The sequence below is a fragment of the Bombus affinis genome, unplaced genomic scaffold (assembly GCF_024516045.1).
Source record: "Bombus affinis isolate iyBomAffi1 unplaced genomic scaffold, iyBomAffi1.2 ctg00000152.1, whole genome shotgun sequence".
Classification (NCBI taxonomy): Eukaryota; Metazoa; Arthropoda; class Insecta; order Hymenoptera; family Apidae; genus Bombus; species Bombus affinis.
Window position 1 is genome coordinate 135949 of NW_026108871.1, and position 19015 is coordinate 154963.

The 19015-nt window shown below is 29.5% G+C and overlaps 1 protein-coding gene across 6 annotated transcripts in view; it reads left to right on the forward strand.

The window, feature by feature from the left end:
* Positions 1-19015, forward strand: part of LOC126927574 (uncharacterized) — an 81077-nt gene that overhangs the window by 59232 nt on the left and 2830 nt on the right. For 2 of the 6 annotated variants that reach the window (XR_007715644.1, XR_007715645.1), the window contains exon 3: positions 25-89. The exons of 3 other annotated variants lie outside the window; for them this stretch is intronic. Coding sequence is in view for 1 of the 3 variants with exons in the window: in XM_050743632.1 (XP_050599589.1) it covers positions 25-129 (105 nt within the window). In the remaining 2 variants the exon portion in view is untranslated. Of the gene's footprint in view, positions 1-24; positions 130-19015 lie in introns of all 6 variants that reach the window. One more of the 6 variants, XM_050743632.1, reaches the window with a different exon arrangement.

Here is a 19015-nt window from a genome sequence, read left to right on the forward strand (position 1 = left end):
TATTCACTGCATATGATATTTCAGTGCAAGAAGAAGAAGAATTGTAAAGAATCCGTAAGTGGCCCTAGAAGACGCAGTCATCGTGTGAGGTGTTGTCGGCAGGAACGAAGAGTCGAAGTTGTTGAAGAAGTCGTGTGACATTTGTATTGTTTCCGCTTATATACAACGCTATTTCACATATCTATGTATATATATATTATTATATTATTATATATTATTATACTAAATCTTCAGTTGGTTTAGTTGAATGTTCAGTAATGTAATTTTTACAAGGTGGTTTTGTATATTAGATGAGTAGTTGTTCGATATAATAATATGTGTATATATATATATACATTTTACAATGTAATTTTCCATTATGTAAAATATATATATGCATATGTATATGTGCGCGTATTGTTATTCTCATTGTTTCTCGGATCGTTAATTGGTTGAATATTCCATAATGTGGATTTCGTATATAATTCTCTAGGTTCGTAGAAATGTAAATCTATATATTTATTTCTTTGCGTTTTAATGGTTTAATAACGTATACATACGTACATATATATATATATATATATTATGAATTTTTCCCAAAGATACGCGTACGCATGTGTATATCTATATATGTGTGTGTCGCAGAGTAACCTTGTATACAATTTTCACTTTTATTAGAATGCTGATGTAGTGTAGTATATTTTATTTCTTTTACATTTTATTAGATTACCAATTATTCAGATTCACGAAGTAGGTCACATACACAGATATGCATACACGTGTGTGTATATACATGTGTTTTCGCAGAGAAATCTCATACATTTGAATCGCGGCTTGTTTTATTTATTGGCTCATTTAATTATTTCATTTTATTTGTATTTTATATGTCATTGCTGATTGGTTGTAGTGTTTCTTCTTATTGATTCATTTATTTCATTTTGATTGTCTGTCGCATAATTCTTTCTATTTTGATTGGTTAGTTATTAGTTACTTTATTATTATTGGTCCTGTTTAATTATTCACAAGTTATTGGTTCGTGGCGTCACGTGCGGAACGCGGGACGTGACAGTATAACGCTATATACTATTACGTTATAACCTAACGATATATTGCATCACTATGTGACGTATAACGTTATATACTATTACGTTATAATTCATAACGTTATATTGCACCACTATATGACGTATAACGTTATATACTGTTACGCTATAACGGATAACGATATATTTCATCACTCTGTGACGTATAAAGATATATACTATTACGTTATTACCTATAACGATATACTGCATCACTATATGACGTATAACGTCATATACTGTTATAACGTATAACGTTATATTGCATTACTATATGACGTATAACGTTATGGAGTATTACGTTAGAATCTATAACGTTATACAGCGTCACTATATGACGTATAACGTTAAATACTATTACGTTATAAGGTAAAACGATATATTGCCTCACTATATGAAGTAAGACCTTATATACTATTACGTTATAAGGTATAACGATATATTGCATCACGATAAGAAGTATAACCTTATATACTATTACGTTATAAAGCATAACGATATATAGCACCACTATATGACGTATAACGTCATATACTATTACGTTATAACCTATAACGTTGTACTGTATCACTATATGACATATAACGTTATATTGCATCACTATATCACTTATAACGTTATATTGCATCACTATATGATGTATAACGTTTATACTATTACGTTATTACCTATAACGATATACTGCATCACTATATGACGTATAACGTCATATACTGTTATAACGTATAACGTTATATTGCATTACTATATGACGTATAACGTTATGGAGTATTACGTTACAATCTATAACGTTATACTGCGTCACTATATGACGTATAACGTCATATACTATTACGTTATAACCTATAACGTTGTACTGTATCACTATATGACTTATAACGTTATATTGCATCACTATATCACTTATAACGTTATATTGCATCACTATATGATGTATAACGTTTATACTATTACGTTGTAACTTATAACGTTATATTGCATCACTATATGACGTATAACGTAATATACTGTTATAACGTATAACGTTATATTGCATTATTACATGACGTACAACGTTACGGAGTATTACGTTACAACGCATAACGACATGTTGCATTACTGTGTAACGTATAACGTTTTATACTATTACGTTATAACACATAACGTTATATTGCATCACTATATGACGTATAACGTTATATACTATTACGTTATAACGGATACCGATATATTTCATCAGTATGTGACGAATAACGTTATATACTATTACGTTATAAGGTATAACGATATATTGCATTACTATAAGAAGTATAACCTTATATACTATTACGTTATAAGGTATAACGTTATATTGCACCACTATATGACGTATAACGTCATATACTATTACGTTATAACCTATAACGTTGTACCGCATCACTATATGACGTATAACGTTATATACTATTACGTTATAAGGTATAACGTTATATTGCATCACTATATCTCTTATAACGTTATATAGCATCCCTATATGACGTGTAACGTTATGAACTATTACGTTATAACGCACAACGTTATATAGCATTACTATATCTCTTATAACGTTATGTTGCAACACTATATCACTTATAACGTTATAACGCATCACTATATGATGTATAACGTTTATACTATTACGCTATAATGTATAACGTTATATTGCATCACAATATGACGTATAACGTTATGGAGTATTACGTTACAACCTATAATGTTATACTGCGTCACTATATGACGTATAACGTCATATACTATTACGTTATAACCTATAACGTTGTACTGCATCACTATATGACGTATAACGTTATATACTATTACGCTATAAAGGATAACGATATATTGCATCACTATGTGACGTAAAACGTTATATACTATTACGCTATAAAGGATAACGATATATTGCATCACTATGTGACGTAAAACGTTATATACTATTACGTTATAACGCATAACGATATATTGCATCACTATATCACTTGTAACGTTATATTGCACCACTATATGGCGAATAACGTTATATACTATTACGTTATATGGTATAACGATATATTGCATTACTATAAGAAGTATAACCTTATATACTATTACGTTATAAGGTATAACGTTATATTGCACCACTATATGACGTATAACGTCATATACTATTACGTTATAACCTATAACGTTGTACTGCATCACTATATGACGTATAACGTTATATACTATTACGCTATAAAGGATAACGATATATTGCATCACTATGTGACGTAAAACGTTATATACTATTACGTTATAACGCATAACGATATATTGCATCACTATATCACTTGTAACGTTATATTGCACCACTATATGACGAATAACGTCATATACTATTACGTTATAACCTATAACGTTATATTGCATTACTATAGGACGCATAACGTTATGGAGTATTTCGTTACAACCTATAATGTTATACTGCGTCACTATATGACGTATAACGTCATATACTATTACGTTATAACCTATATCGTTGTACTGCATCACTACATGACGTATTCCGTTATATACTATTACGCTATAAAGGATAACGATATACTGCATCACTATGTGACGTAAAACGTTATATACTATTACGTTATAACGCATAACGATATATTGCATCACTATATCACTTGTAACGTTATATTGCACCACTATATGACGAATAACGTTATATACTATTACGTTATAAGGTATAACGATATATTGCATTACTATAAGAAGTATAACCTTATATACTATTACGTTATAAGGTATAACGTTATATTGCACCACTATATGACGTATAACGTCATATACTATTACGTTATAACCTATAACGTTGTACTGCATCACTATATGACGTATAACGATATATACTATTACGCTATAAAGGATAACGATATATTGCATCACTATGTGAAGTAAAACGTTATATACTATTACGTTATAACGCATAACGTTATATTATATCACAGTGTCACTTATAACGTTATATTGCACCACTATATGACGTATAAAGTCATATACTATTACGTTATATCCTATAACGTTGTACTGCATCACTATATGACGTATAACGTCATATACTGTTATAACGTATAACGTTATATTGCATTACTATATGACGTATAACGTAATGGAGTATTACGTTACAACCTATAATGTTATACTGCGTCACTATATGACGTATAACGTTATATACTACTACGTTATAAGGTATAACGATATATTGCATCACTATGTGAAGTATAACCTTATATACTATTACGTTATAAGGTATGTCGATTTATTGCATCACTATATGAAGTATAAACTTATATACTATTAGGTTATAAGGTATAACGTTATATTGCACCACTATATGACGTATAACGTCATATACTATTACGTTATAACCTATAACGTTGTACTGCATCACTATATGACGTATAACGTTATATACTATTACGTTATAAGGTATAACGTTATATTGCATCACTATATCACTTATAACGTTATATAGCATCCCTATATGACATGTAACGTTATGAACTATTACGTTATAACGTATAGCGTCATAGAGTATTATCTTATATCGTATAACGATTTATACTATTACGTTATAACTCATAATGTTATATTGCATCACTATATCACTTATAACGTTATATTGCATCACTATGTGACGTATAACGTTATATACTATTACGTTATAACGCATAACGTTATATTATATCACAATATCACTTATAACGTTTTATTGCACCACTATATGTCGTATAAAGTCATATACTATTACGTTATAACCTATAACGTTGTACTGCATCACTATATGACGTATAACGTTATATACTATTACCTTATAAGGTATAACGTTATATAGCACCACTATATCACTTATAACGTTATATTGCACCACTATATGACGTATAACGTCATACACTATTACATTATAACGTATAACGTAAGAGAGTATTACGCTATAACGTATGACTACATATTGCATCACTATATGACGAATAACGTCATATACTGTTATGTTATAACGTATAACGTTATATTGCATTACTGTATGACGCATAACGTTATGGAGCATTACGTTACAACGTATAACTATATATTGCATTACTATATGACGTATAACGATATTGAGTATTATGTTTTAACGTATAACTTTATATTGCATCACTATATGACGTATAACGTTATGGAGTATTACGTTACAACGTATAACGATATATAGCATCACTATGTGACGAATAACGTTATATACTATTACGTTATAAGGTATAACGATATACTGCATCACTATATGAAGAATAAGCTTATATACTATTACGTTATAAGGTATAACGGTATATTGCACCACTATATGACGCATAACGTCATATACCATTACGTTATAACCTATAACGTTGTACTGCATCACTATATGACGTATAACGTTTATACTATTACGTTATAACTTATAACGTTATATTGCATCACTATTTGATGTATAACGCTATGCAGTATTACGTTTTAACGTACAACGTTATATTGCATTACTATATGATGTATAACGTTATGGAGTATTACGTTTTAACGAATAACGTTATATTGCATTACTATATGACGTATAACGTTATGGAGTATTACGTTACAACGTATAACAATATATTGCAATACTATGTGACGTATAACGTTATATACTATTACTTTCTGACGCATAACGTTATATTGCGTCACTATATCACTTATATCGTTATATTGCACCACTATATGACGTATAACGTTATATACTATTACGCTATAAAGGATAACGATATATTTCATCACTATGTGACGTATAACGTTATATACTATTACGATATTACCTATAACGTTATACTGCATCACTATATGACGTATAACGTCATATATTGTTATAACGTATAACGTTATATTGCATTACTATGTGACGTATAACGTTATGGATTATTACGTTACAAGCTATAACGTTATACTGCGTCACTATATGACGTATAGCGTTATATACTATTACGTTATAAGATATAACGATATATTGCATCACTATATGAAGTATCACCTTATATAATCTTACGTTATAAGGTATAACGATATATTGCTTCACTATATGAAGTATAACCTTATATACTATTACGTTATAAGGTATAATGATGTACTGCATCACTATATGACCTATAACGTTATATACTATTACGTTATAACCTATAACGTTGTACTGCATCACTATATGACTCATAACGTTATATACTATTACGTTATAAGGAATAACGTTATATTGCATCACTATATCACTTATAACGTTATATAGCATTCCTACATGAAGTATAACGTTATGAACTATTACGTTATAGCGTATAGCGTTATAGAGTATTTCCTTATATCGTACAACGATTTATACTATTACGTTATAACGAATAACTTTATATTGCATGACTATATCACTTATAACGTTATATTGCATCACTATATGACGCATAACGTCATATACTGTTATGTTATAACGTATAACGTTATATTGCATTACTATATGACGCATAACGTTACAACGTATAATGACATATTGCATTACTATGTGACGTATAACGATATATACTATTGCGTTATAACCGATAACGTTATACTGCATCACTATATGACGTATAACGCTATATACTATTACGTAATAACCTAACGATATAATGCATCACTATGTGACGTATAACGTTATATACTATTACGTTATAATTCATAACGTTATATTGCACCACTATATGACGTATAACGTTATATACTGTTACGTTATAACGGATAACGATATATTTCATCACTCTGTGACGTATAAAGTTATATACTATTACGTTATTACCTATAACGATATACTGCATCACTATATGACGTATAACGTTTATACTATTACGTTATAACTTATAACGTTATATTGCATCACTATTTGATGTATAACGCTATGCAGTATTACGTTTTAACGTACAACGTTATATTGCATTACTATATGATGTATAACGTTATGGAGTATTACGTTTTAACGAATAACGTTATATTGCATTACTATATGACGTATAACGTTATGGAGTATTACGTTACAACGTATAACAATATATTGCAATACTATGTGACGTATAACGTTATATACTATTACTTTCTGACGCATAACGTTATATTGCGTCACTATATCACTTATATCGTTATATTGCACCACTATATGACGCATAACGTTATATACTATTACGCTATAAAGGATAACGATATATTTCATCACTATGTGACGTATAACGTTATATACTATTACGATATTACCTATAACGTTATACTGCATCACTATATGACGTATAACGTCATATATTGTTATAACGTATAACGTTATATTGCATTACTATGTGACGTATAACGTTATGGATTATTACGTTACAAGCTATAACGTTATACTGCGTCACTATATGACGTATAGCGTTATATACTATTACGTTATAAGGTATAACGATATATTGCATCACTATATGAAGTATCACCTTATATAATCTTACGTTATAAGGTATAACGATATATTGCATCACTATATGAAGTATAACCTTATATACTATTACGTTATAAGGTATAATGATGTACTGCATCACTATATGACCTATAACGTTATATACTATTACGTTATAACCTATAACGTTGTACTGCATCACTATATGACTCATAACGTTATATACTATTACGTTATAAGGAATAACGTTATATTGCATCACTATATCACTTATAACGTTATATAGCATTCCTATATGAAGTATAACGTTATGAACTATAACGTTATAGCGTATAGCGTTAGAGAGTATTTCCTTATATCGTACAACGATTTATACTATTACGTTATAACGAATAACTTTATATTGCATGACTATATCACTTATAACGTTATATTGCATCACTATATGACGCATAACGTCATATACTGTTACGTTATAACGTATAACGTTATATTGCATTACTATATGACGCATAACGTTACAACGTATAATGACATATTGCATTACTATGTGACATATAACGATATATACTATTGCGTTATAACCGATAACGTTATACTGCATCACTATATGACGTATAACGCTATATACTATTACGTAATAACCTAACGATATAATGCACCACTATGTGACGTATAACGTTATATACTATTACGTTATAATTCATAACGTTATATTGCACCACTATATGACGTATAACGTTATATACTGTTACGTTATAACGGATAACGATATATTTCATCACTCTGTGACGTATAAAGTTATATACTATTACGTTATTACCTATAACGATATACTGCATCACTATATGACGTATAACGTCATATACTGTTATAACGTATAACGTTATATTGCTTTACTATATGACGTATAACGTTATGGAGTATTACGTTGCAACCTGTAACGTTATACTGCGTCACTATATGACGTATAACGTTAAATACTATTACGTTATAAGGCATAACGATATATTGCCTCGCTATATGAAGTATAACCTTATATACCATTACGTTATAAGGTATGACGATATATTGCATTACTATAAGAAGTGTAACCTTATATACTATTACGTTATAAGGCATAACGATATATAGCACCACTATATGACGTATGACGACATATACTATTACGTTATGACCTATAACGTTGTACTGTATCATTATATGACTTATAACGTTATATTGCATCACTATATGACGTATAACGTAATATAGTGTTATAACGTATAACGTTATATTGCATTACTATATGACGTATAACGTTATATACTATTACGTTATAACGCATATCGTTATATTGCATCACTGTATCACTTATAACGTCTATCGCATCACTCTATGACGCATAACGTCATATAGTATTACGTTATAACGTATAACGTTATAGAGTACTACGCCATAACGTACGACTACATATTGCATCACTATATGACGAATAACGTCATATACAGTTACGTTATAAGATATAACGTTATATTGCATTACCATATGACGCATAACGTTATCGAGCATTACGTTACAACGCATAACGACATATTGCATTACTATGTAACGTATAACGTTTTATACTATTACGTTATAACACATAACGTTATATTGCATCACTATATGACGTATAACGTTATATACTATTACGTTATAACGGATACCGATATATTTCATCAGTGTGTGACCTATAACGTTATATACTATTACGTTATTACCTATAACGTTGTACTGCATCACTAATTGACGTATAACGTCATATACTTTTATAACGAATAACGTTATATTGCATTACTATATGACGTATAACGTTATGGAGTATTACGTTACAACCTATAACGTTACACTGCGTCACTATAAGACGTATAACGTTATATACTATTACGTTATAAGGTATATCGATATATTGCATCACTTATGAAGTATAACCTTATATACTATTACGTTATAAGGTATAACGATATATTGCATCACTATATGAAGAATAACCTTATATACTATTACGTTATAAGGTATAGCGATATATTGCACCACTATATGACGTATAACGTCATATTCTATTACGTTATAACCTGTGACGATGTACTGCATCATTATATGACGTATAACGTTATATGCTATTACGTTATAAGGTATAACGTTATACTGCATCACTATATCACTTATAACGTTATATAGCATTCCTATATGAAGTATAACGTTATGAACTATTACGTTATAACGTATAGCGTTACAGAGTATTTCCTTATATCGTATAACGATTTATACTATTACGTTATAACGCATAACGTTATATTGCATCACTATGTCACTTATGACGTTATATTGCATCACTATATGAAGTATAACGTTATATACTAGTACGTTATAACGCATAACTTTATATTGCATCACCATATGACATATAACGTTATGGAGTATTGCGTTTTAACGTATAAAGTTATATTGCATTTCTATATGACGTATAACGTTATGGAGTATTACGTTACAACGTATAACGATATATTGCATCACTATGTGACGTATAACGTTATATACTAGTACCTTATAACGCATAACTTTATATTACATCACTATATCACTTGTAACGTTATATTGCATCACTATATGACGCATAACGTCATATACTATTACGTTATAACGTATAACGTTGCACTGAATCACTATATGACGTATAACGTTATATACTATTACGATATAAGGTATGACGTTATATAGCACCACTATATCACTTATAACGTTATATTGCATCACTATGTGATGTACAACGTTATATACTATTACGTTAAAACGCATAACATTATATTGCATCACTATATCACTTATAACGTTATATTGCACAACTATATGACGTATAACGTCATATACTATTACGTTATAACGCATAAGACTATATTGCATCACTATATCACTTTTAACGTTATATCGAATCACTATATGACGCATAACGTCATATACTATTACATTATAACGTATAACGCTATAGAGTATTACGCCATCACGTATGACTACATATCGCATCACTATATGACGAATAACGTCATATACTGTTACGTTATAACGTATAACGTTATATTGAATTACTATATGACGCACAACGTTACAACGTATAATGACATATTGCATTACTATGTGACGTATAACGATATATACTATTGCGTTATAACCTATAACGTTATACTGCATCACTATATGACGTATAACGTCATATACTGTTATAACGTATAACGTTTTATTGCATTACTATATGACGTATAACGTTATGGAGTATTACGTTACAACCTATAACGTTATACTGCGTCACTATATGACGTATAACGTTATATACTATTACGTTATAAGGTATAACGATATATTGCATCACTATATGAATTATAACCTTATATACTATTACGTTATAAGGTATAACGCTATATTGCATCACTATATCACTTATAACGTTATATAGCATCCCTATATGAAGTATAACGTTATGAACTATTACGTTATGACGTATAGCGATATAGAGTATTACCTTATATCGTATAACGATTCATACTATTACGTTATAACGCATAACGTTATATTGCATCACTATATCACGTATAACGTTATGTTGCATCACTATGTGACGTATAACGTTATATACTATTTCGTTGTAATGCCTAATGTTATATTGCATCACTATATGACGTATAACGTTATATACTATTACGTTATGACGGATAAAGATATATTTCATCACTATGTGACGTATAAGGTTATATGCTATTACGTCATTACCTATATCGTTATACTGCATCACTATATGACGTGTAACGTCATATACTGTTATAACGTATAACGTTAGATTGCATTGCTATATGACGTATAACGTTATGGAGTATTAAGTTAAACCTATAACGTTATTCTGCGTCACTGTAAGACGTATAACGTTATATACTATTGCGTTATAAGGTATAACGATATATTGCATCACTATGTGACGTATAATGTTATATACTATTACGTTATAATACATAACGTTATATTGCATCACTATATGACGTATAACGTTATGGAGTATTACGTTTTAACGTATATACGTTATATTGCATTACTATATGACGTATAACGTTATGGAGTATTACGTTATAACCTATAACGATGTACTGCATCACTATATGACGTATAACGTTATATACTATTACGCTATAAGGTATAACGCTATATTGTATCACTATATCACTTTTAACGTTATATTGCTTCACTAGATGAAGCATAACGTTATATACTATTACGTTATAACGCATAACGTTATATTGCATCACTATACCACTTATAACGTTATATTGCACCACCATATGACGTATAGCGTCATATACTATTACGTTATAACCTATAACGTTGTACTGCATCACTATTTGACGTATGACGTTATATACTATTGCGTTATAGGGTATAACGTTATATTGCATCACTATATCACTTATAACGTTATATTGCTTCACCATATGAAGCATAACGTTATATACTAGTACGTTAATACGCATAACGTTATATTGCATCACTATATCACTTATAACGTTATATTGCTTCACCATATGAAGCATAACGTCATATACTAGTACGTTAATACGCATAACGTTATATTGCATCACTATATCACTTATAACGTAATATTGCATCACTATATCTCTTATAACGTTATATAGCATCCCTATATGACGTATAACGTTATGAACTATTACATTATAACGTATAGCGTTATAGAGTATTACCTTATATCGTATAACGATTTATACTATTACGTTATAACGCATAACGTTATATTGCATAACTACATCACTTATAACGTTATATTGCATCACTATGCGACGTATAACGTTATATACTATTTCGTTATAATGCCTAATGTCATATTGCATCACTATATGACGTATAACGTTATATACTATTACGTTATGACGGATAAAGATATATTTCATCACTATGTGACGTATAAGGTTATATGCTATTACGTCAGTACCTATATCGTTATACTGCATCATTATATGACGTATAACGTCATATACTGTTATAACGTATAACGTTAGATTGCATTGCTATATGACGTATAACGTTATGGAGTATTAAGTTAAACCTATAACGTTATTCTGCGTCACTATAAGACGTATAACGTTATATACTATTGCGTTATAAGGTATAACGATATATTGCATCACTATGTGACGTATAATGTTATATACTATTACGTTATAATACATAACGTTATATTGCATCACTATATGACGTATAACGTTATGGAGTATTACGTTTTAACGTATATACGTTATATTGCATAACTACATCACTTATAACGTTATATTGCATCACTATGCGACGTATAACGTTATATACTATTTCGTTATAATGCCTAATGTCATATTGCATCACTATATGACGTATAACGTTATATACTATTACGTTATGACGGATAAAGATATATTTCATCACTATGTGACGTATAAGGTTATATGCTATTACGTCAGTACCTATATCGTTATACTGCATCATTATATGACGTATAACGTCATATACTGTTATAACGTATAACGTTAGATTGCATTGCTATATGACGTATAACGTTATGGAGTATTAAGTTAAACCTATAACGTTATTCTGCGTCACTATAAGACGTATAACGTTATATACTATTGCGTTATAAGGTATAACGATATATTGCATCACTATGTGACGTATAATGTTATATACTATTACGTTATAGTACATAACGTTATATTGCATCACTATATGACGTATAACGTTATGGAGTATTACGTTTTAACGTATATACGTTATATTGCATAACTACATCACTTATAACGTTATATTGCTTCACCATATGAAGCATAACGTTATATACTAGTACGTTAATACGCATAACGTTATATTGCATCACTATATCACTTATAACGTTATATTGCTTCACCATATGAAGCATAACGTCATATACTAGTACGTTAATACGCATAACGTTATATTGCATCACTATATCACTTATAACGTAATATTGCATCACTATAACTCTTATAACGTTATATAGCATCCCTATATGACGTATAACGTTATGAACTATTACATTATAACGTATAGCGTTATAGAGTATTACCTTATATCGTATAACGATTTATACTATTACGTTATAACGCATAACGTTATATTGCATAACTACATCACTTATAACGTTATATTGCATCACTATGCGACGTATAACGTTATATACTATTTCGTTATAATGCCTAATGTCATATTGCATCACTATATGACGTATAACGTTATATACTATTACGTTATGACGGATAAAGATATATTTCATCACTATGTGACGTATAAGGTTATATGCTATTACGTCAGTACCTATATCGTTATACTGCATCATTATATGACGTATAACGTCATATACTGTTATAACGTATAACGTTAGATTGCATTGCTATATGACGTATAACGTTATGGAGTATTAAGTTAAACCTATAACGTTATTCTGCGTCACTATAAGACGTATAACGTTATATACTATTGCGTTATAAGGTATAACGACATATTGCATCACTATGTGACGTATAATGTTATATACTATTACGTTATAATACATAACGTTATATTGCATCACTATATGACGTATAACGTTATGGAGTATTACGTTTTAACGTATATACGTTATATTGCATTACTATATGACGTATAACGTTATGGAGTATTACGTTATAACCTATAACGATGTACTGCATCACTATATGACGTATAACGTTATGGAGTATTACGGTACAACGTATAACGTTATATTGCATAACTATATGAAGTTTAACGTTATATACTAGTACGTTATAACGCATAACGTCATATTGCATCACTATATCACTTATAACGTTATATTGCATCACTATATCACTTATAACGTTATAGTGAATCACTATATGTTGTATAACATTTATACTATTACGTTATAACCTATAACGTTGTACTGCATCACTATATGACGTATAACGTTATATACTATTACGTTATAAGGTATAACGTTATATTGCATCACTATATCACTTTTATCGTTATATTGCTTCACTAGATGAAGCATAACGTTATATACTAGTACGTTATAACGCATAACGTTATATTGCATCACTGTAGCACTTATAACGTTATATTGCAGCACCATATGACGTATAGCGTCATATACTATTACGTTACAACCTATAACGTTATACTATGTCACTATATGACGTATAACATTATATACTATTACGTTATAAGGTATAACGATATATTGCATCACTATATGAAGTATAACCTTATACACTATTACATTATAAGGTATAACGATATATTACACCACTATATGACTTATAACTTCATATACTATTACGTTATAACGTTTAACGATGTACTGCATCGCTATATGACGTATAACGTTATATACTATTGCGTTACAAGGTGTAACGTTATATTGCATCACTATATCATTTATAACGATATATAGCATCCCTATATGACGTATAACGTTATGAACTATTACGTTATAACGTATAGCGTTATAGAGTATTACCTGATATCGTATAACGACTTATACTATTACGTTCTAACTTATAACGTTATATTGCATCACTATATGACGTATAACGTTATGGAGTATTACGTTTTAACGTATAACGTTATATTGCATTACTATATGACGTATAACGTTATGGAGTATTACGTTACAACGTATAACGGTATATTGCATTACTATATCACTCATAACTTTATATTGCACCACCATATGACGTATAACGTAATATACTATTACGTTATAACCTATAACGTTGTACTGCATCACTATATGACGTATAACGTTATATACTATTACGTTATAAGGTATAACGATGTATTGCATCACTATATCACTTATAACGTTATATTTCATCACTATATGACGCATAACGTCATGTACTATTATGTTCTAACGTATAACGTTATATTGCATCACGACATGACGTATAACTTTATATTGCATCACTATATCACGTATAACGTTATGGAGTATTACGTTATAACGTATAGCGACATATTGCATTACTGCTTGACGTATAACGTTATATACTATTACGTTATAACCTATAACGTTATACTGCATCACTATATGAAGTATAACGTTATATACTATTACGTTATAACTTATAACGTTATACTGCATCTCTATTTGACGTATAACGATATAGAATATTACGTTATAACGTATACCGTTATATTGCATCTCTATATGACGTATAACGATATATTGCATCACTATGTGACGTATAACGTTATATACTGTTACGTTATAACGTATAACGATATGTTGCATCACTATATGACGTATAACGTTATATACTATTACGTTATAACGTATAACGTTATATTGCATCGCTATATGACGTATCACTTTATATACTATTACGTTATAACGTATAACGTTTTATTGCATCTCTATATGACGTATAACGTTATATGCTATTACGTTATAACGTATAACGATATATTGCATCACTATGTGACGTACAACGTTATATGCTATTACGTTATAGCGTATAACGATATATTGCACCACTATATGACGTATAACTTTATATACTATTACGTTATAACGTATAACGTTTAATTGCATCTCTATATGACGTATAACGTTATATGCTATTACGTTATAGTGTATAACGATATATTGCACCACTATATGACGTATCACATTATATACTATTACGCTATGACGTATAACGTTATATTGCATCTGTATATGACGTATAACGTATTATTGCATCACTATATGACGTATAACGTTATATACTATTACGTTATAACGCATAACGTTATATTGCATCACTATATCACGTATAACGTTATGGAGTATTACGTTATAACGTATAGCGACATATTGCATTACTATTTGACGTATATCGTTATATACTATTACGTTATAGCTTATAACGTTATACTGCATCACTATATGAAGTATAACCCTATATACTATTACGTTATAACGCATAACGTTATATTGCATCACTATATCACGTATAACGTTATGGAGTATTACGTTTTAACGTATAGCGACTTATTGCATTACTATTTGACGCATAACGTTATATACTATTACGTTATAACGTATAACGCTATATTGCATCACTATGTGACGTATAAATTTATATTGCATCTCTACATGACGTATAACGCTGTATACTATTACGTTATAAGGTATAACGATATATTGCATCACTATTTCACTTATAACGTCATATTTTATCACTATATGACGTAAAAAGTTATATACTATTACGTTATAAGGTATAACTAAATATTCCATCACTATGTGAAGTATAACGTTATATACTATTACGTTATAACCCATAACGTTATACTGCATCACTATATCACTTACAACGTTATATAGCATCACTATATGAAGTATAACCTTATATAATATTACGTTATAACGCATAACGTTATATTGCATAACTATATCGCATACAACGTTATATTGCATCACTATATCACTTACAACGATATATTGCATCACTATACTACGTATAACGTATACGTAGTATACTGTTACGTTATAACGTATAACGTTATATTGCATCACTATATCACGTATAATGTTACGGAGTATTACGTTATAACGTATAACGACATAATGCATTTCTATGTGACGCATAACGTTATATACTATTACGTTATAACCTATAACGTTATACTGCATCACTATATGACGTATAACGTTATATACTATTACGTTATAAGGTATAACGATGTATTGCATCACTATATCACTTATAACGTTATATTTCATCACTATATGACGCATAACGTCATGTACTATTATGTTCTAACGTATAACGTTATATTGCATCACGACATGAGGTATAACTTTATATTGCACCACTATATGACTTATAACTTTATATTGCAACACTTTATGACGTATAACGTTATACACTATTACGTTATAACGTGTACCGTTATATTTCATCTCTATATGACGCATCGCTTTATATTGCATCACTATATGACGTATAACGTTATATACTATTACGTTATAACGTATAACGATATAGTGCATCACTATACGATGTCTAACGTTATATACTATTACGTTATAACGTATTACGCTATATTGCATCACTATATTACGTATAACTTTATATTGCATCTCTATATGACGTATAACGCTGTATACTATTACGTTATAAGGTATAACGATATATTGCATCACTATTTCACTTATAACGTTATATTGCATCACTATATGACGTATAACGTTATATACTATTACGTTATAACGTATAACGATATAGTGCATCACTATATGATGTCTAACGTTATATACTATTACGTTATAACGTATTACGCTATATTGCATCACTATATTACGTATAACGTTATGGAGTATTACGTTACAACGTATAACGGTATATTGCATCACTATGTGACGTATAACGTTATATACTATTACGTTATAACGCCTAACGTTATATTGCATCACTATATCACTTATAACGTTATATTGCACCACTATATGACCTATAACGTTATATACTACTACGTTATAACGGATAACGATATATTTCATCACTATGTGTCTTATAACGTTATATACTATAACGTTATATTGCATCACTATATGACGTATAACGTCATATACTGTTATAACGTATAACGTTGTATTGCAGTACTATATGACGTGTAACGTTATGGAGTATTACGTTACAACCTATAACGTTATACTGCGTCACTATATGACGTATAACGTTATATACTACTGTGTTATAAGGTATAACGATATATTGCATCACTATATGAAGTATAACCTTATATACTATTACGTTATAAGGTATAACGATATATTGCATCACTATATGAAGAATAACCTTATATACTATTACGTTAGAAGGTATAACGATATATTGCACCACTATATGACGTATAACGTTATATACCATTACGTTATAACCTATAACGTTGTACTGCATCACTATATGATGTATAACGTTTATACTATTACGTTATAACTTATAACGTTATATTGCATCACTATATGACGTATAACGTTATGGAGTATTACGTTTTAACGTATAACGTTATATTGCATTACTATATGACGTATAACGTTATGGAGTATTACGTTACAACGTATAACGGTATATTGCATCACTATGTGACGTATAACGTTATATAATATTACGTTATAACTGTTAACGGTATATTTCATCACTATGTGACGTATAACGTTATGTACTATTACGTTATTACCTATAACTTTATACTGCATCACTATATGACGTATAACGTCATATACTGTTATAACGTATAACGTTATATTGCATTTGTTACGTTTCGCTATCCAAATTTTGAAATTTTAAACAATGTAGTAGTCGCTGCCACCAGAAACAGTCTAAGGACTGTTTCAATTAGATATTTCTTGTTAGATTATGTAGCGTTGATTGGAGTTTATGCCACTGGTCAACAATCGCCACGTTTCGGC